The following is a 25,414-nucleotide window of genomic DNA, read 5'->3' on the forward strand; positions in this document are numbered from 1 at the left end:
TGGACAGCGAATTTCAATACAAAATTTGAAACCTGCTGCAAATCTGAAACAAATTCTGCAGCAAAATTTGCACCATTTAGGAATACATTTGGCCGTGGGAGTTTGCTGTCGTTTTTTTTGCTATGAAAACTCTGTTGCAATTCAGTTGCAAACGGCAGGTAATTTATTTGCACACAATTTTTAAAGATCGAATATCTAAGTCTAAAATTTGGATCAGCATTACAACAAAAGTTAGTCTCAAAGAAGAAATAAAAGAATTACCGATACTGAATGAATATCTTTAGAAGCCTTTTCCATATGGTATTGTGAGATAAACTATAATGTCTGCTGCACTCCATCTTGTTCTCTACTCCATTCTTGTATATTGCTTAACTCGTATCCAAATGTCTTGACTCATGAACAAGATAATAAGTAGTTTATAAGGCCTGAAGAAGAAAAGCTGCAATTGACCTTCACTCACACAAGTGTGTGCTCAGGGGAAGTAGGCTGATTAAAGATGGACTTTGTTTTAGAAATGTACTCTGCTTTAGAAATAGTAAAATAAGATGATAAAGAGTTCTTAATTTGATCTTCTACACATATATTTAACTATGTAAGCCTTAACTAAACTCAGGAATGCTTGTTGTTGTTGTTAGCCATTTAGTCATTAGCGACCCTTGGCAACCCTAAAGGCTCTCTCCATGTTTTTCAGTTTTGCACTGCTTCTTTCAGTTGTGTCAGATCCATGCCAGTATTAACTTTGACAGTATCAGTCATTGTGTCCTTTGGCAACCAGGTCTTCTTTTACCAGTGACCTGTTGAAGCATTACAGATCTTTAGAGTGACTCTGCTCATATTACATGACCAAAATATGTGAGTCTGAGTCTCGTCATCTTGCCCTCCAGTGATAGATTACCAATTAACAACCTCAAACAATTAGCAAACAGCGCATGACCAGAGAGGAGTTCTGCCCAGATACCAAAATCAATGCAAGTGTTAAAGTTTAGTAACCAATAATAAACTAATAATAACAAGTTCTGCATGTGCATAAGTCAGGTGTCCTCTAGCCTTGCTTTCAATGTATTTGTCTAAAAAGATTATAAAAACTTTGGCCTGTTAACAAATAAAGGAAATCAGTCTTGATTACACAAAGTGCTGTGTGACCTGTTAATGATTCTACAAGCATCTCACATATTCACCCACCAATTTGAAACATAAGACTATACCTGTAGCACTCTTTGCATTAACAAAATGTAGTATGTGCCCTATAGTCGGAATAGTACAATTTAATTGTATGAACAAAGAAGTCTCAACTCTATATAAAGAAACATTAAACATTTATTGGAAATTGAATGTTGAACTTTTGTAAATGTAAGAAAAATAGACTATATTAGACATAAGTTAATTATGAGAGGTAATGTGATTAGAGAATGTTTAAAGAATAAGTTTGTAGAATATGAAGATCTTCATTATCTCTGTATCCTTAAGTTGTAGTAAATGTCATCCTTCTGTCCTATTAAATCCTTCAAAACAAAAGTTTATACAGAATAATAATTTTCATACTTCATCACTATAGTCAATCATCAACTCTCAATCATGTTTGCAGAATTTCTTAGTCGGATGGACAGATTCTATCTATCTATCTATCTATCTCATACCTATCTATCTATCTATCTCATATCTATCTAATATCTATCTATCTATCTATCTCATATCTATCTATCTATGTATATATCTATCTATCTCATATCTATCTATCTATCTATCTATCTATCTATCTATCTATCTATCTATCTATCTATCTCATATCTATCTATCTATCTATCTCATATCTATCTATCTATCTCATATCTATCTATCTATCTATCTATCTATCTATCTATCTATCTATCTATCTATCTCATGTCTATCTATCTATCTATCTATCTCATATCTATCTATCTATCTCATATCTATCTCATATCTATCTATCTATCTATCTATCTATCTATCTATCTATCTATCTATCTATCTATCTATCTATCTATCTCATATCTATCTATCTATCTATCTATCTCATATCTATCTATCTCATATCCATCTATCTATCTATCTATCTATCTATCTATCTATCTACGTATCTATCACTAACCATTTCAATGTACATGAATGACAGGTTGTCACAGTACAGTCCTTACTATAAGCATCTCTGGGTAATATTGTGCCACCTGACTTGTTTAACGCTTTAGTCTTCATGCTACCAAGAATAGTTATGGAAACTGTGTGCTGTTCATATAGCAAAGGTCCAGAACATTATTTGCTTTTGTGTACAATTTTTTTTAAATTCAGTAGCTGTTATGATGATGATACCTGATAAGTAGAATCTGTGTCTTCTCCACTTGGTTTACTATCCTGCAATCCATTTCCTAGAAAAATTATGATTAACATAGTCAAATCTACACGCACATCTATCAGATGGGTGAATTTAACAACTATATCTATATTAAAATATAGTTTCACAGTTTATATGCCCTTTTATACTCCAGAGCTAAAGTAGTTAATGTGTGCATGCATACATTGTACTGATCCTGAGTTACATTTTGTATTATACGCCAGAGCTGCACTCACTATTCTGTTGATGGAGTCACTGTGTACATACATTACTAATCCTGGCTGACTCTGAGTTATAGTCTGTATTATACTCCAGAGCTGCACTCACTATTCTGTTGATGGAGTCACTGCGTACATGCATTACTTATACTGGCTGATCCTAAGTTATATCATGTATTATACTCCAGAGCTGCACTCACTATTCTGCTAGTGGAGTCACTGTGTATATGTGTTACTTATCCTAAACTGTTCCTGAGTTACATTCTGTGCTATACTCCAGAGCTGCACTCACTATTCTGCTGGTGGAGTCACTGGGTACATACATTAATTATCCTGGCTGTTCCTGAGTTACATTCTGTGTTATACTCCAGAGCTGCACTCACTTTTCTGCTGGTGGAGTCACTGGGTACATACATTACTTATCCTGGCTGTTCCTGAGTTACATTCTGTGCTATACTCCAGAGCTGCACTTACTATTCTGCTGGTGGAGTCACTGGGTACATACATTACTTATCCTGGCTGTTCCTGAGTTACATTCTGTGTTATGCTCCAGAGCTGCATTTACTATTCTGCTGGTGGAGTCACTGGGTACATACATTACTTATCCTGGCTGTTCCTGAGTTACATTCTGTGTTATGCTCCAGAGCTGCACTCACTTTTCTGCTGGTAGAGTCACTGTGTACATACATTACTTATCTTGGCTGTTCCTGAGTTACATTCTGTGTTATACTCCAGAGCTGCACTCACTATTCTGCTAGTGGAGGTACTGTGTACATGTGTTACTTATCCCGTACTGTTCCTGAGTTACATTCTGTGTTATATTCCAAGTACAGTTTAGGAATATCTTTAATGTGGTAAAGTACTGTAATAGCTGAAAACATTAGTTACATAAAAAATATATGCAGATCTATAGGAGGAGCCTATTTTTTTGGCGTCTGCTATGACATATTATGTGATGAAATAGTTTTGCATCAGGCCGTATTTACATAGGCAAGTGTGATACCAGCCCTAGAAAATCAGACCGATATCGCACATGCCTGTAAAAAATTCCATGCTGCTCTAATTGTTAAAATGGAAGACATGCATGGCACTCGCATGCTAGTCACAGAACCGCCCAAAAATAGGACATGCTACAATTTTTTAATATACCGGTGCAAGATAAAAATCACTCATGTTTATTAACCCTTTGAGAACAGTGGGTTATTTTCGCATATGATTTCTGTGCATCTTGCAACACACAAACAATCGTGCGTGAAACTTGGCCGTGTAAATATAGGCTTACTGTTATCTTGTATTCAAAGTAAAGCCAGTGACGTCCAATTACTGATACTGTTATTGTGGGTTGATTGTAGGATTTGTTACTTTTAATAGATGGCAGCAAGTACCAAATATTGCACCAGCTCATAGTATGTCATAAGCTTGACAGCGATATTGAAATGCAAAAGAAACACTGTAAATGTTTACTATTACCTGCTTGTTTTTTCTTCGTGTGTTTTATGAGAAAGCAACAAGACCCCACAATGATTAGGGCCAAGATGACGACATTCCCAACAACCATCCCAATGATGAAGAGGACAGATATAGATGAGCAAGCTATGAAAAATAGAGGTGAAATGAAACATGACATAATAGTAAACTATTGGTTGATTAAAGGAGCACTCCAGACATAACTGAGACGCTGTGTTATACCTAATGCAGATTTTAAGAAGGTGATTAGAGATGAGCGAGCACCAAAATGCTCGGGTGCTCGTTACTCGAGTCGAACTTTCAGTGATGCTCAAGAGTTCGTTTCGAGTAACGAACCCCATTGAAGTCAATGGGTGACTCGAGCATTTTTGTATATCGCCGATGCTCGCTAAGGTTTTCATTTGTGAAAATCTGCAAAACACAAGAAAGTGATGAAAACGACACAGAAACGAATAGGGCAGGCGAGGAGCTACATTTTGGGCTGCATCTCAAGTTCCCAGGTCCCACTATTAAGCCACAATAGCGGCAAGAGTGAGACCCCCCCCCCCCCCCACTGTCAGCATAACGATCGTTCTCCTCTGCCACAGCTGTAACAGCTGTGGCAGAGAAGAACGATGTTAGCCCATTGAATTCAATGGAGCCGTCAATACAGCCGACTCCATTGAAAGCAATGGGCTGCCGGCGATCGCGGGATGAATTGTCGGGAAAGGGTTAAATATATAAGCCCTTCCCTGCAATTCATCCAGAAATGTGTAAAAATAAAAAATATATATATACTCACCTGGTGCCGGCAGACGGAGTTCAGCGCGGCAGGCTGCAGTTCTACTGAACTGCTCTGAACAGCTGTGAGTAGTATTCAGCAGCCGGGGATTTAAAATCCCCGCCTGCTGAATAAGATGCCTCTGATTGGTCACAGCCTGACCAATCAGAGGCCAGCCCTCACTCACACCCATTCATATCCCCGGCTGCTGAATACTACTCACAGCTGTTCAGAGCAGTTCAGGAGAACTGCAGCCTGCCGCGCTGAACTCCGTCTGCCGGCACCAGGTGAGTATATATATATTTTTTATTTTTACACATTTCTGGATGAATTGCAGGGAAGGGCTTATATATTTAACCCTTTCCCGACAATTCGTCCCACGATCGCCGGCAGCCCATTGCTTTCAATGGAGTCGGCTGTATTGCGGCTCCATTGAATTCAATGGGCTAACATCGTTCTGCCGGGACAAGGTAAGTATATATATATTTTTTATTTTTACACATTTCTAGATGAATTGCAGGGAAGGGCTTATACATTTAAGCCCTTCTATATATTTAAGCCCTTCCCGACAATTCATCCCGCGTACGCCGGCAGCCCATTGCTTTCAATGGAGTCGGCTGTATTGCCGGCTCCATTGAATTCAATGGTCAGTGCTCGTTTAATCGAGATGAGTATCGCGTGGTGCTCGTCTCGAGTAACGAGCATCTCGAGCACCCTAATACTCGAACGAGCATCAAGCTCGGACGAGTATGCTCGCTCATCTCTAAAGGTGATGCATGGCTTAAAGATTCAAAGGTAATGCTGATCTTAGGTTAGTTGGCACACTGTGCAATATTTTTTCACCTCCACCTGGTCATAAGAAAAAACTATATTTATTGCATTGATAGGCAGTCTGCCTGTATTCTGCTTGTGCAGAAAGCAGCAGGAGAGCTGCATACCTACACCTGAAAAGCTCAGTATATAAATACCAGAACCAAGCTCCGTACATAGATACATCACCAGAATCAAACTCATAACTAGAGATGAGCTAACGTACTCGGATAAGCACTACTCGTCCGAGTAATGTGCCTTATCCGAGTACCGCTGTACTCGTGCTGAAAGATTCGGGGCGCTCCGCTGCTGACAGGTGAGTCGCAGCGGGGAGCGGGGCAGAGCGGGCGGGAGAGAAGGAGAGAAAGATCTCCCCTCCGTTCCTCCCCGCTGTCCCCTGCAGCTCCCCGCTCCGCAGCGCATCCCGAATCTTTCAGCATGAGTACAGCGGTACTTGGATAAGGCACATTACTCGGACGAGTAGTGCTTATCCGAGTACGTTCGCTCATCTCTACTCATAACATTAATACAGGACCAAAAGCAAACTCATAACATGAATACAACACAAACCAACCTCAGTATGTAAACACAATGCCAGAACCAAGCTCATAAGATATGGCATCAGAACCAAGCTCAAAGCATAAATACAGCAGCAGAAGCAAACTCAGTAAATATGTACAGCATGGGCCAACCTCAGTATCTAGACACAATACCAGAACCAAATTCTGTACATAAATACAGCAAAAACCAACTTCAATATGTCAACATGATGCCAGGACCAAGCTCATAATATAAATAAAGTAGAAAAACTAAGCAACTGTGTCGTGGGAGCACCCATGGGCTGACAGCGGCACCTCCGAACATAAGAAGGAAGGAGACAGAGCTAGAAGTAGGATATAATTCATGTAGCTCCACAAGATGTTGCTGCTAGGTGGAAGACGATCATTGTCCAGGTGGACCTAATGAGAGAAGAGCTCGAGGCTATATCCACCTGGTTCCTCCTTTCCTACAAGTTGGTGGCTGGTGCCCTGTGCGACTGCACGAGTCACACATAGCTAGGGCAGGCCATGTTCAAAGATCCAGCACCAAATATAACAAGGTGTCTCAGTTGTGGAGTATTCCTTTTCAGAATACCATTACATTATCTTTAGTCTTCTAGAGGTTTACTATTATTTATTACTGGCAATGTTACTATTATCTTCTGTATCGCTTTCTTTACTGGGATTTGGTTAGTGTACAGAATGTAATAGTAATATTATATCTATTTAAAGTAGTCTAGAAAATTAAAATATGAACAGAAATTGAAAATGTTGTAAAACCCCTTAGTTTCCAGTGGGCTGCAGTGTGATTGCTAAACGTGATATACTGTTTTATAGCGGTTGTATATCAACTTGAACATAGGTCTTAAGTTATAGCACAAGCATGTGTGTTACAAAATAACAATAAGATGAGCTGTGGCCATAAGGAAAAATAAGAAGGCGATAGACGCCATGCGGTAGTCATCCACATTTCAGTTACTAAAGAACAGCTGCTAGGAGCGGTAATAATGATGATGATGTGAATGTAGATTATGATAAAGATTAGAGATGAGCGAGCACTAAAGATGAGCGAACACCAAAATGTTCGGGTTCGCGTTATTCGAAACGAACTTCCCGCGATGTTCGGGTGTTCGTTTGGAATAACGAACCCCATTGAAGTCAATGGGCGACCGGAACATTTTTGTATTTCGCCGATGCTCGCTAAGGTTTTCATGTGTGAAAATCTTGGCAATTCAAGAAAATGATGGGAACGACACAGCAAGTTCTCCTCTGCCACAGCTGTAACAGCTGTGGCAGAGAAGAACGATGTTAGCCCATTGAATTCAATGGAGCCGTCAATACAGCCGACTCCACTGAATGCAATGGGCTGCCGGCGATCGCGGGATGAATTGTCGGAAAGGGGTTAAATATATAAGCCCTTTCCTGCAATTCATCCAGAAATGTGTAAAAATAAAAAATATATATATATACTCACCTGGTGCCGGCAGACGGAGTTCAGCGCGGCAGGCTGCAGTTCTCCTGAACTGCTCTGAACAGCTGTGAGTAGTATTCAGCAGCCGGGGATTTAAAATCCCCGCCTGCTGAATAAGATGCCTCTGAATGGTCACAGCCTGACCAATCAGAGGCCAGCCCTCACTCACACCCATTCATGAATGGGTGAGTGAGGGCTGCCTCTGATTGGCTCAGGGGCGGCTCTCCTGCCCCTGAGCCAATCAGAGGCAGCCCTCATTCACCCATTCATGAATTCATGAATGGGTGTGAGTGAGGGCTGGCCTCTGATTGGTCAGGCTGTGACCATTCAGAGGCATCTTATTCAGCAGGCGGGGATTTTAAATCCCCGGCTGCTGAATACTACTCACAGCTGTTCAGAGCAGTTCAGGAGAACTGCAGCCTGCCGCGCTGAACTCCGTCTGCCGGCACCAGGTGAGTATATATATATTTTTTATTTTTACACATTTCTGGATGAATTGCAGGAAAGGGCTTATATATTTAACCCCTTTCCGACAATTCATCCCGCGATCGCCGGCAGCCCATTGCATTCAGTGGAGTCGGCTGTATTGCCGGTTCCATTGAATTCAATGGGCAAACATCGTTCTTCTCTGTCACAGCTGTTACAGCTGTGGCAGAGAAGAAGGATTTGTCTTCTATATGTTCTCAATGGGGTTGGCGCTGCTGCCGCCGGCCCCATTGAGCGCATATAGAAAAGATTTCTCAGGGAAGAAAGTTAAAGTAACCCGAATATCCGAACATCGTGTGGTGTTCGTTACGAATAACGAACATCCCGAACACCCTAATATTCGCCCGAGCATCAAGCTCGGACGAGTACGTTCGCTCATCTCTAGCGAGCACCAAAATGCTCGGGTGCTCGTTACTCGGGACGAAAATTTCGCGATGCTCGAGGGTTCGTTTCGAGTAACGAACCCCATTGAAGTCAATGGGCGACCCAAGCATTTTTGTATATCGCCGATGCTCGCTAAGGTTTCCATGTGTGAAAATCTGGGCAATTCAACAAAGTGATGGGATCGACACAGCAACAGATAGGGCAGGCGAGGGGCTACATGTTGGGCTGCATCTCAAGTTCTCAGGTCCCACTATTAAGCCACAATAGCGGCAAGAGTGCCCCCCCCCACAACAACTTTTACTTCTGAAAGGCCCTCATTAGCAATGCATACCTTAGCTAAGCACCACACTACCTCCAACAAAGCACTATCACTGCCTGCATGACACTCCGCTGCCACTTCTCCTGGGTTACAAGCTGCCCAACCCCCCCACCCCCCACCCCGCACGACCCAGTGTCCACAGCGCACACCAAAGTGTCCCTGCGCAGCCTTCAGCTGCCCTCATGCCACACCACCCTCATGTCTATTTATAAGTGCGTCTGCCATGAGGAGGAACCGCAGGCACACACTGTAGAGGGTTGGCACGGCTAGGCAGCGACCCTCTTTAAAAGGGGCGGGGCGATAGCCCACAATGCTGTACAGAAGCAATGAGAAATATAATCCTGTGCCACCGCCATCAGGAGCTGCACACGTGGGCATAGCAATGGGGAACCTATGTGCCACACACTATTCATTCTGTCAAGGTGCCTGCATGCCCCAGTCAGACCGCGGTTTTTTATAAATAGTCACAGGCAGGTACAACTCCGCAATGGGAATTCCGTGTGCACCCACAGCATGGGTGGCTCCCTGGAACCCAACGGCTGTACATAAATGTATCCCATTGCAGTGCCCTGGACAGCAGAGCTAACGTCAGATAAAATGCAGGTGGGCTTCGGCCCACACTGCATGCCCCAACCTGACTGGGCTTTTTAATTCATAGACACAGGCAGGTACAACTCCCTATTGTGAAGTCCCTGTGGACCCACAGCATGGGTGGGTGCCAGGAAGCCACCGGCGGCAAATAAATATATCCCATAGCATTGCCCATCACAGGTGAGGTAATGTCATGTTTAATGCAGGTGGGCTTCGGCCCACACTGCATGCCCCAGTCAGACTGGGGTTCTTTAGAAATGTACACATGCAGTTACAACTCCGTGTGGACCGACAGCATGGGTGGCTCCCTGGAACCCACCGGCGGTACATAAATATATCCCATTGCATTGCCCATCACAGCTGAGGTAATGTCATGTTTAATGCAGGTGGGCTTCGGCCCACACTGCATGCCCCAGTCAGACTGGGGTTCTTTAGAAGTGGACACATGCAGTTACAACTCCGTGTGGACCGACAGCATGGGTGGCTCCCTGGAACCCACTGGCGGTACATAAATATATCCCATTGCAGTGCCCAGCACAGCTGATGTAACGTCAGCTGTAATGCAGGTGGGCAAAAAATTAATTGGATTACATTGTAGGCGAGGGCCCCAAAAAATTGATGTACCAACAGTACTAATGTACCTCAGAAAAATTGCCCATGCCCAACCAAGAGGGCAGGTGAAACCCATTAATCGCTTTGGTTAATGTGGCTTAATTGGTAACTAGGCCTGGAGGCAGCCCAGTTAAAATAAAAATTGGTTCAGGTGCAAGTTTCAACGCTTTAATGAGCATTGAAACGTATAAAAATTGTTTAGAAAAATTATATGACTGAGCCTTGTGGGCCTAAGAAAAATTGCCCGTTCGGCGTGATTATGTCAGGTTTCAGGAGGAGGAGCAGGAGGAGGAGGAATATTATACACAGATTGATGAAGCAAAAATGTCCCCGTTTTTGATGGTGATAGAGAACGATGCTTCCATCCGCGGGTGCAGCCTACGTATTGCTTAGGTATCGCTGCTGTCCGCTGGTGGAGAAGAGAAGTCTGGGGAAATCCAGGCTTTGTTCATCTTGATGAGTGTAAGCCTGTCGGCACTGTCGGTTGACAGGCGCGTACGCTTATCTGTGATGATTCCCCCAACCGCACTAAACACCCTCTCTGACAAGACGCTAGCCGCAGGACAAGCAAGCACCTCCAGGGCATACAGCGCGAGTTCAGGCCACGTGTCCAGCTTCGACACTCAGTAGTTGTAGGGGGCAGAGGCGTCACGGAGGACGGTCGTGCAATCGGCTACGTACTCCCTCACTATCCTTTTACAGTGCTCCCGCCGACTTAGCCTTGACTGGGCAGCGGTGACACAGTCTTGCTGGGGAGCCAGAAAACTGTCAAAGGCCTTAGAGAGTGTTCCCCTGCCTCTGCTGTACATGCTGCCTGATCTCCGCACCTCCCCTGCTACCTGGCCCTCGGAACTGCACCTTCTGCCACTAGCGCTGTCGGATGGGAATTTTACCATCAACTTGTCCGCCAGGGTCCTGTGGTATAGCATCACTCTCGAACCCCTTTCCTCTTCGGGTATCAGAGTGGAAAAGTTCTCCTTATACCGTGGGTCGAGCAATGTGTACACCCGGTAATCCGTAGTGGCCAGAATGCGTGTAACGCGAGGGTCACGAGAAAGGCATCCTAACATGAAGTCAGCCATGTGTGCCAGAGTACCTGTACGCATCACATGGCTGTCCTCACTAGGAAGATCACTTTCAGGAGCCTCCTCCTCCTCCTCAGGCCATACACGCTGAAAGGATGACAGGCAAGCAGCATGGGTACCCTCAGCAGTGGGCCAAGCTGTCTCTTCCCCCTCCTCCTCATCCTCCTCATGCTCCTCCTCCTCAACGCTCTGAGATATAGACAGGAGGGTGCTCTGACTATCCAGCGACATACTGTCTTCCCCCGGCTCTGTTTCCGAGCGCAAAGCGTCTGCCTTTATGCTTTGCAGGGAACTTCTCAAGAGGCATAGCAGAGGAATGGTGACGCTAATGATTGCAGCATCGCCGCTCACTATCTGGGTAGACTCCTCAAAGTTTCCAAGGACCTGGCAGATGTCTGCCAACCAGGCCCACTCTTCTGTAAAGAATTGAGGAGGCTGACTCCCACTGCGCCGCCCATGTTGGAGTTGGTATTCCACTATAGCTCTACGCTGCTCATAGAGCCTGGCTAACATGTGGAGCGTAGAGTTCCACCGTGTGGGCACGTCGCGCAGCAGTCGGTGCACTGGCAGATGAAACCGATGTTGCAGGGTGCGCAGGGTGGCAGCGTCCGTGTGGGACTTGCGGAAATGTGTGCAGAGCCGGCGCACCTTTCCGAGCAGGTCTGACAAGCGTGGGTAGCTTTTCAGAAAGCGCTGAACCACCAAATTAAAGACGTGGGCCAGGCATGGCACGTGCGTGAGGCTGCCGAGCTGCAGAGCCGCCACCAGGTTACAGCCATTGTCACACACGACCATGCCCGGTTGGAGGCTCAGCGGCGCAAGCCAGCGGTCGGTCTGCTCTGTCAGACCCTGCAGCAGTTCGTGGGCCGTGTGCCTCTTATCTCCTAAGCTGAGTAGTTTCAGCACGGCCTGCTAATGCTTGCCAACCGCTGTGCTGCCGTGCCGCGCGACACCAACTGCTGCCGACATGCTGCTGCTCACACATCTTGATTGCGAGACAGAGATTGCGGAGGAGGAGGAGGGTGGTTTAGTGGAGGAAGCATACACCGCCGCAGATACCACCACCGAGCTGGGGCCTGCAATTCTGGGGGTGGGTAGGACGTGAGCGGTCCCAGGCTCTGACTCTGTCCCAGCCTCCACTAAATTCACCCAATGTGCCGTCAGGGAGATGTAGTGGCCCTGCCCGCCTGTGCTTGTCCACGTGTCCGTTGTTAAGTGGACCTTGGCAGTAACCGCGTTGGTGAGGGCGCGTACAATGTTGCGGGAGACGTGGTCATGCAGGGCTGGGACGGCACATCGGGAAAAGTAGTGGCGACTGGGAACCAAGTAGCGCGGGCCCGCGGCCGCCATCATACTTTTGAAAGCCTCCGTTTCCACAACCCTATACGGCAGCATCTCCAGGCTGATAAATTTTGCTATGTGCACGTTTAACGCTTGAGTATGCGGGTGCGTGGCGGCGTACTTGCGCTTGCGCTCCAACACTTGCGCTAGCGATGGCTGGACGGTGCGCTGACAGACATTGGTGGATGGGGCCGAGGACAGTGGAGGTGAGGGTGTGGGTGCAGGCCAGGAGACGGTAGTGCCTGTGTCCTGAGAGGGGGGTTGGATCTCAGTGGCAGGTTGGGGCACAGGGGGAGAGGCAGCGGTGCAAACCGGAGGCGGTGAACGGCCTTCGTCCCACCTTGTGGGGTGCTTGGCCATCATATGTCTGCGCATGCTGGTGGTGGTGAGGCTGGTGGTGGTGGCTCCCCGGCTGATCTTGGCGCGACACAGGTTGCACACCACTGTTCGACGGTCGTCTGCACTCTCAGTGAAAAACTGCCAGACCTTTGAGCACCTCGGCCTCTGCAGGGTGGCATGGCGCGAGGGGGCGCTTTGGGAAACAGTTGGTGGATTATTCGGTCTGGCCCTGCCTCTACCCCTGGCCACCGCACTGCCTCTTCCAACCTGCCCTGCTGCTGCCCTTGCCTCCCCCTCTGAAGACCTGTCCTCAGTAGGCGTAGCAAACCAGGTTGGGTCAGTCACCTCATCATCCTGTTGCTCTTCCTCCGAATCCTCTGTGCGTTCCTCCCTCGGACTTACTGCCCTTACTACTACCTCACTGATAGACAACTGTGTCTCATCGTCATCGTCCTCCTCACCCACTGAAAGGTCTTGAGACAGTTGCCGGAAGTCCCCAGCCTCATCCCCCGGACCCCGGGAACTTTCAAAAGGTTGGGCATCGGTCACGACAAACTCCTCCAGTGGGAGAGGATTCGGAACCATTGCTGCCCATTCTAGGCAGGGACCTGAGAACAGTTCCTGGGAGTCTGCCTGCTCCTCAGAATGTGTCATTGTAATGGAGTGAGGAGGCTGGGAGGAAGGAGGAGCAGCAGCCAGAGGATTCAGAGTTGCAGCAGTGGACGGCGCAGAACTCTGGGTGGTCGATAGATTGCTGGATGCACTTTGTGCCATCCACGACAGGACCTGCTCACACTGCTCATTTTCTAATAAAGGTCTACCGCATGGACCCATTAATTGTGAGATGAATGTGGGGACGCCAGAAGCGTGCCTCTCTCCTAATCCTGCAGCAGTCGGCTGCGATACACCTGGATCTGGAGCTCGGCCTGTGCCCACACCCTGACTTGGGCCTCCGCGTCCTCGCCCGCGTCCACGTCCTCTAGGCCTACCCCTACCCCTCAGCATGGTGTATTAGCAGTAGTGCAGAAACAGAACGCTGTAATTAAATGTGCCGCTTATTGGCCTGTGGTTGGAGGCTGACTTCGCTTACGGAACGCACAGCAGAGCCAGGAAATAATTTTGCGCAAGCCTGCTGTAACACTTAGCTGGCTGCGTATGAATTAGGAGGACAACTACCCCCAGCAGAGACCCAGTACACAGAGGACTGTCACAGGCAGCCCAAATAGATGTTTTTTCCCAAATGTTTTTGGAAAGGCCCACTGCCTATATTCTATAAATATGTCTTCTGTCCCTGCCTCACCACTACTGGCCCTGGAGTATGTAAAATAACTGCAAACTGTTGCACTGTGGACTGCAATACAGCGGTGATGTAACAGCCAACACAGAGCCAGGAAATAATTTTGCGCAAGCCTGCTGTAACACTTAGCTGGCTGCGTATGAATTAGGAGGACAACTACCCCCAGCAGAGACCCAGTACACAGAGGACGGTCACAGGCGGCCCAAATAGATGTTTTTTTCCCAAATGTTTTTGGAAAGGCCCACTGCCTATATTCTATAAATATGTCTTCTGTCCCTGCCTCACCACCACTACTGGCCCTGGACTATGTATAATTACTGCAGGGCGCAATGCTCTGCACGGCCGATATACAAAAAAAAAAAAATGTGCAACACTGCAAAAAGCAGCCTCCACACTACTGCACACGGTTAGATGTGGCCCTAAGAAGGACCGTTGGGGTTCTTGAAGCCTAAAATACTCCTAACACTCTCGCTATAGCAACTCCAGCAAGACAGCACTTTCCCTGATCTCTGTCAGAACGCATCTGTAGCGAGCCGCGGAAGGGGCCGATTTATATACTCGGGTGACACCTGATCTCGCCAGCCACTCACTGCAGGGGGGTGGTATAGGGCTTGAACGTCGCAGGGGGAAGTTGTAATGCCTTCCCTGTCTTTCTATTGGCCAGAAAAGCGCGCTAACGTCTCAGAGATGAAAGTGAAAATAACTCGAACATCGCGTGGTACTCGTCACGAGTAACGAGCATCTCGAACACGCTAATACTCGAACGAGCATCAAGCTAGGACGAGTACGTTCGCTCATCTCTAATAAAGATGAATATGATAATGATAGAAAGAAGAATAAATAATTAGTATTTTTACCTGGACAAGTTGGCCGACCTGGAGAAGTGAGAAGAGACAGACATTGTAAGATAAAGCTCTTTTCTATACATGTAATCTACTATTACTACTAGACTGGAAGAGATGTGCATATTCTACAGAAAAACCAATTAATTCCATATTCTTTAATTTCCCTTTCTGTTTCTTTGATGTTCTTTTCTATGGATGAGCGAGTATACTCGCTAAAGCACTACTCGTCCGAGTAATGTGCTTTAGACGAGTATCTCCCTGTTCGTCCCTGAACATTCGGGGGCCGCCGCGAAGCGGGGAGCGGCGGTTGAGAGCGGGGAGGAACGGAGGGGAGATCTCTCTCTCCTGCCCACTCTCCCCTGCTCCCCGCCGCAACTCACCTGTCAGCTGCGGCGGCTCCCGAATCTTCAGGGACGAGCAGAGAGATACTCGTCTAAAGCACATTCCTCAAATGAGTAGTGCTTTAGCGAGTATACTCGCTCATCCCTATTCTTTTCCCTTCATTTATTTTCTATTCCTTACCCTTTAACCCCCCCCCCCCTTCCTATCTCTTAAAGGGAATGTGTCATCAGAAAACAACCTATTATATGGGAAAAAATTGTGATATAGTTCCTTTAAATGAGGTGCTCTGGGACTTTGATATTTATGGCCTATCTGTCAAGCAGCAGTACCAGGCACAGCCACTACAAAATGTGTAAAGCTGTTCCTGATAAACCATGGAATGCATGAAATGGTGATGGGGAGGCGACACTTGCTAGTGTTGCGGCCACTTCAATTAGTTGATTGGTGAGGTGCCAGGAGTCGGCCCCTGCAGATCTGATATGTATGAGCTACTGTAATATTTTTATTTCCATTCCCTTTATCTTCACCCTTTGTTCCCTTCCCCTTTCGCTTTCCCTATCCTACCCTTCCTTTCATTTCTATTCCCAATAATTCATGTTGCATTCAACTTTTTTTTCTCTTTGCCTTCAAGTTCTTTCCCTTACTTTACTCTTCAAGTTCTTTCCCTCGCCTTCCTTTTCCCTTTCCTCTTCCTCTTTTTTTCCTTTTCCTTGATGTCCTTTCTTTTCCCAGCCGCAAACAGAAGACTTACCTACAACATTCAGGTTGATGCTTCTACTGGTGGTTACATTACTTTCAAAAGTCACTTTACAGGTGAGTTCAGACTGATCATGCACATTCCATGGGATAAAGGTGAGGCTGGCATGATACTCTGTTGTACCATCTTCATTCCTTTTCATATATCTCTTGGTTTCTCCACGTTTTTCAACTTCTCCTTTCCATGTAATTAGTGGAGTTTTCCCAGAACATCTCCCAGGACTGATGCAATTTAGTGTTACCTCCTCACCCGCAACAATATTTCCCACAAGAGATATCTCCGGTTCATCTGATAAGTCTTTAAAAAAAAACAAAAAAAAACTGGTTACTAAAGAGTATGAAGCAACATTGCACAGTCTTTGATTAAAATGTTCCAATCCGTTCTGTATACACAACTCTAATTTAGACCTGGTCCAGTGAGATAAATGGAACTGGTGATATACTTGAAAGTAAATAGAATTGCCTTACTGTATATAGATATAATAATGATGGAAGCTAAATCACTAGTGATCGGATGTTTGAGCATTAGGTATAAAGAAGAGTATCACACATATCTTAGTACAGAAACCATCAGAATTCCAGGGTTAGGGTGTTAGTGCATCAAGTGGTGACATATAGTAGTGTACACCCAATACACTGTGCATCGTGACCGGCAGGGAGTGGGCACTGTGTATGGAGAAGCTGTTGGCATAGAATGGCTTCACCTTCACAGAACGCTGCCCAAGTAAGAACAGCAGGCAGAAGAGCTGGGGACAAATGTGCAGATGTGGGGCACAGCAACAAGTATGTGCGTAAAACTGAGTAAAATCATAACCGACCTTTATGAATAAAGTGTTCAATGGTAACAGCTGTCTGCCCTCTACTCCCTCTTCTGTTATGTAGTGAGGTGAATAGGGATTTCCCTAGCAACTTACTAACAATGTATTCGTCCAGCTGCACAGCAGAGGAGGGGTTTTGAAGGAAAAATGTACATAATAGCCTAATAAAACACATTGCAAAAATGCATAGAATCACTTATTCTGTAAATTAAAAAAATAATAACAGTATACACTTCAAGCTTTTTTCTACTTTTGGGTGGTTTTTATATATAAATGAATAAAGATTGCTTTTAAGGGGAAATATCCAAGGAGTAATTTTCCTTTGTGGGCATTAATTGATTCAGACATCATGCTCCTTTCCTTCTGTTACCTGTTTTCTACTAACCTACCTAATGTACAGTAAATTAGCAAGTAGCAAGAAACAGATGGAAGGGAGTATGAGTGTCAGAGTGGAATAGGCAAGGTTTGAGGTCCATAATCAAGGAAGCACTTACGCACACAGGTATGTATAGAAGCTGCATACATAAAATGGTGAATTTGTAGTTAAGATTCATTGGAAAGGTCTACATATTCTTTAATATTTTAAAGGGGTTGTCCCGCGAAAGCAAGTGGGTCTATACACTTCTGTATGGCCATATTAATGCACTTTGTAATGTACATTGTGCATTAATTATGAGCCATACAGAAGTTATCAAAAGTTATTCACTTACCTGTTCCGTTGCTGGCGTCCTCGTCTCCATGGTTGCATATTCACTGAAAAAGCCAAAAATACCTGAAAGTCTGCGAAGCAGACACGGTCGCCATAGGCACGATCGCCATAAGGCAGGCACAATCGCCACCGGCACAATCGCCGTAGGGCAGGCGCAATGGCCTTAAGCCCTGAAAATATGTAGTCAGCCAGACAATAATGTGTGGAGGAGCAGCTTGTTCCTGGCAGGCTAATATGCAGTCACCCACTCAACCCAGCCCAGTTTGGGGAGGAGCGACTGCATATACTAATAGCCTGCACATGTGAACGATACCAAAGATGTCAGCCATAGATGGGTGGTGACCCACCATACAGGATATCAACCCTGGCTGATATGACAGTGGGTTGCCCTGTATCTCCAAGGTGGGCCACACTGGCTGACATCTTGGGCTCCCCCACCAACTAGCAAACTACATACAAAGATACTAATGCATACTAATAAAATGCGGGTGTTAGTACTGCATTTTGGCCAAAACGCATAGGCTGACGGACCGCGTCGAGGTCACACCGCTTCCGTCAGTACCTACGCTAACTCACAATAAATTACATAAAATCACAGAGGTGATTTTTGGCCAAAATGCAGTACTAACACCCGCATTTTATTAGTATGCATTAGTATCTTTGTATGTAGTTTGCTAGTTGGTGGGGGAGCCCAAGATGTCAGCCAGTGTGGCCCACCTTGGAGATACAGGGCAACCCACTGTCATATCAGCCAGGGTTGATATCCTGTATGGTGGGTCACCACCCATCTATGGCTGACATCTTTGGTATCGTTCACATGTGCAGGCTATTAGTATATGCAGTCGCTCCTCCCCAAACTGGGCTGGGTTGAGTGGGTGACTGCATATTAGCCTGCCAGGAACAAGCTGCTCCTCCACACATTATTGTCTGGCTGACTACATATTTTCAGGGTTTAAGGCCATTGCGCCTGCCCTACGGCGATTGTGCCGGTGGCGATTGTGCCTGCCTTATGGCGATCGTGCCTATGGCGACCGTGTCTGCTTCGCAGACTTTCAGGTATTTTTGGCTTTTTCAATGAATATGTGTTTTTTTCTTTTTCCTCACCTCTGTGATTTTATGTAATTTATTGTGAGTTAGCGTAGGTACTGACGGAAGCGGTGTGACCTCGACGCGGTCCGTCAGCCTATGCGTTTTGGCCAAAATGCAGTACTAACACCCGCATTTTATTAGTATGCATTAGTATCTTTGTATGTAGTTTGCTAGTTGGTGGGGGAGCCCAAGATGTCAGCCAGTGTGGCCCACCTTGGAGATACAGGGCAACCCACTGTCATATCAGCCAGGGTTGATATCCTGTATGGTGGGTCACCACCCATCTATGGCTGACATCTTTGGTATCGTTCACATGTGCAGGCTATTAGTATATGCAGTTGCTCCTCCCCAAACTGGGCTGGGTTGAGTGGGTGACTGCATATTAGCCTGCCAGGAACAAGCTGCTCCTCCACACATTATTGTCTGGCTGACTACATATTTTCAGGGTTTAAGGCCATTGCGCCTGCCCTACGGCGATTGTGCCGGTGGCGATTGTGCCTGCCTTATGGCGATCGTGCCTATGGCGACCGTGTCTGCTTCGCAGACTTTCAGGTATTTTTGGCTTTTTCAGTGAATATGTGTCTCCATGGTTGCCGTCTAATTTTCGCCGTCTAATGGCCAAATTAGACGCGCTTGCGCAGTCCGGGTCTTCTTCTCTTCTCAATGGGGCTCCGTGTAGCTCCGTGTAGCTCCGCCCTGTCACGTGCCGATTCCAGCCAATCAGGAGGCTGGAATCGGCAATGGACCGCACAGAAGAGCTGCGGTCCACGGAGGTAGAAGATCCCGGCGGCCATCTTCAACCGGTAAGTAAGAAGTCACCGGAGCGCGGGGATTCAGGTAAGCGCTGTGCAGTGTTCTTTTTTAACCCCTGCATCGGGGTTGTCTCGCGCCGAACGGGGGGGGGGGGGGTTTGAAAAAAAAAAACAAACCTGTTTCGGCGCGGGACAACCCCTTTAATATTTAAGAATTTCTTTGCCCACCTGTGAAATCTTTATATTTTAATATAGTCATTCACATATCCTCAGGGTTGATAAATCTACTGTAATGGCATGGTTCTTCCAAACTCTGTAGATAAGGGCCTGTAGATATACACAACTGGCAGATACTGTAGAGTATAAAACTAATCCTCAAGTCCCATATGTTCTTGGGGACATATGCTACATATGATACAGTAACGATGACAGTCCTATACATAGATGTAACATGCATCCTACCAGTGGTGGCGCCATGTGCCATATACAGTACCTGCACCTATGTTCCAGATATCAAGCTGCTCCACAGCAGATACATCACCATCTGGGGGCATGCGGTGTGATGTAAAGCCCCACCCCACTTTAATAAATTTTTGCACAAGAACCGATCCTGCTTTGTGAAAATAATTCAGTTAAAGCCAGTTGGCTCCCATTTGTAACAAGGTGCTACAATTCCCAACCTCTTCAGAAATTATATAACTGGTACGCCTGAGGATACTACCATCTACATTTACTTACCAGTCACGTTCACGCTGACCAAGGAGTCCAGAAAATTAAAATGTACAGAACTATTATTACTGTCTTCAACTCTAAAGAAATAGGTGCCAGTGTCTTCTCTCCTGGCGTCAGTTATAGTCAATGTGCAGTCTCCATTATCTGGATTTCCTGTCAGATGGAAGTTTTGTTTCAGGACTCGTCTGGATTTCACATTAGTAGCTACAAATTGCACTGGAGTTGAAGGTCCCTTGAGCCAGGATCCCCTGGAATTCTTTAATACATTTCTAGAATTAGCAGTTAAATTGCAAGGGATGGTGACACAGAGCCCCCTCTGGACTATGAAGGTAGGATGAACGGAAATGGAATACCCGGGATTCTCCTTACACCCGACACCTGTAGAAGGACAGATGAAGAACATCATGTTGAACAATGTGCTACCCATTTAAGCTAGGGCTTCAGGCGACGTGTTGCATGCAATGTTGTGTCTAATAATTGCCAATGGTGTCACATTGCGACCTACTACATAACTCAAATGTGACACCACAGATTTTGGTCGCAAGCCATGTGGGAATATTTCCACCGTAGACATTAAGTAAGTTCCATATGACTGCAACATTCTTGGGATTTGGCTGTGTTTTAAAAAGTAAATTGCAGACCTGAAACAGTCGTATGAATTTTGAGGAATTTTTGAGGACAATGTAGCCCTAGCCTACATTGCAACTGCGTCATTTTTTTTTTTTGGGGGGGGGGGTTAGTTTTTATGGCGTTTACAGTGCAGTAAAAATCACCCGTGAATTTGTATCCTGTTGAGCAGTACGATTATGGTAATATCAATTTGCTATAGTTTTTTTGTTTTCCTAACTCTAGAGAAGTAAATAAACTTTTTTTAACCCCTTCATGACATGGCCTATTTTGGCGTTGAGGACCAAGCGATTTTTTGGTATTTTTCCATCTCCATTTTTCAAAAGCCATAACTTTTTTATTTTTCCGTGGACGCGGCCGTATAAGGGCTTGTTTTTTGCGTGGCGAACTGTAGTTTTTATCGATGCCAATTTTGGGTACATAGACTATATTGTAAATTTTTTATTTTTTTTTTAATGATAGCAGAGAGAGAAAACGCATCAATTCTGCCATAGATTTTTTTATTTTTTTTTTACACCGTTAATCATGCAGCATAAATGAGACTTTCCATTTTTTCTGCAGACCGGTACGGTTACAACGATACCAAAATTCTAAAAATTTTTTTAGGTTTTCCCACTTTTCTGCAATAAAAACCCTTTTTTTTGGAAATCTTTTTTCTATTCTAAATTGCTGCATTCAAAGTCACGTAACTTTTTTATTTTTTGATGTACAGAGCTCTATGAGGGCTTTTTTTTTGCGAGACGAGCTGTAGATTTTATTGGTACCATTTTAGCGTACATACGACTTTTTTGATCACTTTTATTGCGTTTTTAGTGAGGCAAAATGCTGAAAATGAGCATTTTGCCTCAGTTTTTTAGCTTTTTTTTTAGCGTTTTTTTCGGTGCACAGTCAAAAGCATGTGCAACTTATTGTACGCATCGTTACGGACGCGACAATACCAAATATGTGGGGTTTTATTTTTTTTTTACCTTTTTTTATGCTAATCTGAGAAAAAGCATAAAAAATGGTTTTTTTACTCTTTTTTTTTAACATTTTTTTTAATTCATTTTTTAAATCTTTCTTTTTTTTATACTGTTTGTGTCCCTCTGAGGGACTTTAACCACTGCCCTGATGATCGCTGGTATAAGGCATGGCAGAGCTACTGCTCTCCCATGCCTTATCGCTCATACAGCGATCTCAGGCATAGGCAATACAGGACGCCAGTGTCTGGCGTCCTGTTGCCATGGTGACAGGCCGGGCTCTCGCGATGACATCGCGAGAGCCGGCCGGAGACACAGAGGGAGCCGCGCTCCCGCTGTGAACTCTTCCCCTGCCGCGATCTACTTAGATCGCGGCAGGGAAGGGGTTAAAAGTGGCGGGCGCATCTCCGATGTCCCCCCGCTGCTGCAGCGAGACGCCGGCTGTGACTGACAGCCGGCTCCCGCTGCGGGATAGCGCTGGATCACATATGATCCAGCGCTATCTCCAGGACGTAAGTTTACGCCCTGTTGCGGGAAGTACCCCGCTCCCAGGACGTAAACTTACGCCCTGCAGCGGGAATGGGTTAAACAAAATTTGCTTTCTGTTGCCCTATTCTGTATTCTGAGAATCAGAAAATTTTTACATTTTTTATCGACTTGACTTTTTGATTTGGCTATTTTATCTCGATTTGGCTTGTCTTTTATGGGGCGAACTGTGAAGTACAATTTTGGGGTACATGTATCTTTTTGATCACTTTTTATCACATTTTTAGGGTAGCTGAAGTAACAAAAAAAAATAACAGTTCTGGCATTTTGTAATATGTCTTTACAGTGTTTACCATGCGGGATAAATAGTGCTATATTTTAATAGTCAGGTCAGAGGTGTTGCTAAAGGCTCATGGGCCCAGGTGCAAAAGTTTATCGTGCAGCCCCCCAACTTCTCTTAACCCCTTAACGCAGAGGCGTTACTTAAAGCTCCTGAGCCTCAATGCCAAAACCTGTAACGGGGCCCCCAACTATAATCCTTTATTCAGAATACTGGGCTCCCTATATGGAGAAGAGAGGCCTTATGGGCCCCTAAGGCCCCTGGGTCCAGGTGCAACTACATCCCCTGCACCCTCTGTAGTTACGCCAGTGTGTCAGGTCTTTTATGAACACAGTAATACCAAATATGTGTTTTGTTTTTTTTAAATATTGAGATTTTTTTTATGAGAATAATAGTTAAAGGAGAGTTTTCAGAGCACTTAATTTTTTAAAAATATTTTACAAATTAGCTCTAACTTTTTTCAACATGTTTTTTAAGTCCCCATAGGGAACTTGAACTTGCAACCACTTGATCACTTGTACTATATACTGCAATACTTTAGTACTGTACTGTATAGTAATTTTCAATCTGTCAAAGACAGGATTTAAAGAGGTTTTAACTGCTGCCCATGTGATAAAATAACACAAGCCATACTCAACTCTCTTCTTCCCCAAGAAACGGTGTTGTGAGTCCAGTGACAATCCTGGTCTGTATTGGCAATGGAAGTCAGATGACTACTGCAGTTAAAGGCTGCAGTGTCACTGCCCATTCTGCTGGCATCAGTACTCAAATCCTGCTCACCATAATGCCAGGAGTTTGGAACACTGATGCTGCAGCCTTTAATTGGCTTCAGCGGTCAACTAACTTCTGCTATCAGTACAGATGGGGATCATCATGTACTATTTCAAAGAGATTCAAGAGAGGTGAGTATGGCTTCTTTTGTTATTTTATTGCATGGGCAGCTGTTTAAAAAAATGTAAAGTTGAACAACACCTTTAATAGACTTTCATGCATGGCAGCCCTGGGAGTCTTCATTACGTTTTTGGTGGCCTTGCTAACCTATCAGCACTCTGCAGTCACATCCCAGTGAGCTGATGGGGCATTGGAGGTCTGTTTGGATTTTCAGTCAGTTTTGACTGTGGCATCTAAATAATTAAGTGTTACGACCGAAACTAGCTCTAATTGTGGCAATTTTTGTCTGCTCTCTCCCTGCTTGTGTATAAGGAGAGAGCTGTCAGTCAACTTTCTGCAGGTGGGGAGAGCCAGGCACGGCCCGCCTCTTTGACTCGGAGCTCTGGGCCCGAGTCAAATGGGCAGACTTCAAGGTGTGTTTATTCAGAAATGCCACAGCACACATGGACACTGTGCATATCTGTCCGGGGGTCATGCAGTCCTCGGTTTGGACAGTATGAACCTGATGACACGTTCCCTTTCTGTACATTAGTAGCAAAAGCTTGATTTCATGTTGAGAAGTTCTTTAATTTTTACACACGCAGTGCCACTCTTGTCCATTGGTCATGTCTGGCATTTGGAGATAAGTTGTAAAACCAAAGATAACCAATGCACAAGAGTGGCGCTGCATCTGAAAGAAATATAGAACTTCTCAACATAAAATAAAGCTTTCGCTTCTAATGTACAAGAATAGTGGAATACATAAAACATTTGGCAAAGGATTCAACCTTCCTGAATACTCCTTAAGGCCTCGTTCAGACAGGCGTTTTTTTTTTTGCGCACAAATAGCCATGCAAAAAGATTGCGTCTATTAGAACCAATGGTTTGCTATTGAAGCGTTCATATGAACAATTTTTCGACCTTCAAAAGATAGGACATGCGTGACTACAATGCCCGCATCTACAGTCCATGCTACGTGAAAAGATAGGACCTGACAGGATTTTTCAGTGTTGAAAAAAAAGTACTTACTTTTCCAGAGTAGAGAAAAGACGATGGGAAGAAATCGCAGCCACATGCTAAAGCCCTTTACCTGCCTCTTCCTGATGCTGAGATGATCATTCATGAGAGCAGTCTTTCTTCTTGACATAAAAATCTTGAAAGTCTTCATCAGCCTTTCCTTTTATGTGAAATAGTATTTCTACATTTCATGTACATCCTGCCTATTGCGTGCCTTGGTTATGTGTGTCACCTACTCTAATCCATCACATGTCGTCAATGCTTGTGCAGTGGAATTTACATTACAACAGAATACACATTTTTCTATTGGTTGTTAAAACCTCTTGCAGCCCTGCTAGTAGGAGTTACAATGTTCTTTATGCCTCGTAACAATTTTTTGAAAAAAAGTCTAATTCTATTGTTACTATTCTGCCTCTCTTTTTACTCCCGTATTGTTTTCAATTATAAAATATTCATTCCTTGATTGCAGAAGGAGCAACAACCTCTTCCTTTTGTGCTATCCACTACTATGATACTGGTCCAGATAATATTTCTATACGAGTTCTATAATCACTGCTATATCTCACAATTCACAGTGTTATAAAGGTATACGGTAGTTGTTGTTCACCTCTTCCCACTCCAGTGTTGAGTTTCAACTCCAACCACTAGCCTTGTCACCTCTCCATCAGTTAATCAATACCTTCTGATCAAAGCTGTCCGTTAATCTTGCTGCAGCTGTCCTCTTCTCTCTTGCTAGTAGCCGGTGCCCCATTAGGCCGCGGTCACATGAGACAGAAATCCTGCGGAAATATCGTGGAATGTCCGCAGCGGGACCGGATGGTACTTTTGTGAGATTTCCACAGCTTGAAGTCTGGGGGGTTTTCAAGCGGCTGATTCCGCTGTGACCAGTAATTCCCCATAGAGAGGAGAGATGGCCGGAGCAGAAACGGTGATAAATTTGACATGCCGGGGCTTTGATTTCTGCGTGTCATGTCAATTTTAGCACAGCTTGGGCTCAGCGGAC

General features: G+C 45.0%; 1 protein-coding gene across 1 annotated transcript; it reads right to left on the reverse strand.

The window, feature by feature from the left end:
• Positions 1 to 1,448: 1,448 nt before the first annotated feature.
• Positions 1,449 to 20,518, reverse strand: LOC136633621 (sialic acid-binding Ig-like lectin 13). Its single transcript, XM_066609379.1, has 6 exons — positions 20,119 to 20,518; positions 16,008 to 16,310; positions 14,927 to 14,944; positions 4,039 to 4,161; positions 2,329 to 2,384; positions 1,449 to 1,502 (listed from the first exon to the last, which is right to left on the reverse strand). The coding sequence occupies exons 1-6, from the start codon at positions 20,516 to 20,518 to the stop codon at positions 1,449 to 1,451; spliced, it is 954 nt and encodes a 317-aa protein (XP_066465476.1).
• Positions 20,519 to 25,414: the final 4,896 nt, after the last annotated feature.

Source organism: Eleutherodactylus coqui, chromosome 6 (assembly GCF_035609145.1).
Source record: "Eleutherodactylus coqui strain aEleCoq1 chromosome 6, aEleCoq1.hap1, whole genome shotgun sequence".
Lineage (NCBI taxonomy): Eukaryota > Metazoa > Chordata > Amphibia > Anura > Eleutherodactylidae > Eleutherodactylus > Eleutherodactylus coqui.

Coding starts and splice junctions, on each gene's coding strand:
- LOC136633621 (XM_066609379.1), bottom strand. CDS start 20,518: ATGATGTTCTTCATCTGTCCTTCTACAGGTGTCGGGTGTAAGGAGAAT. Junction 16,311..20,118: donor GGTCAGCGTGAACGTGACTG/GTAAGTAAATGT, acceptor TTTTTTTTAAAG/ACTTATCAGATGAACCGGAG. Junction 2,385..4,038: donor CACGAAGAAAAAACAAGCAG/GTAATAGTAAAC, acceptor TAATTTTTCTAG/GAAATGGATTGCAGGATAGT.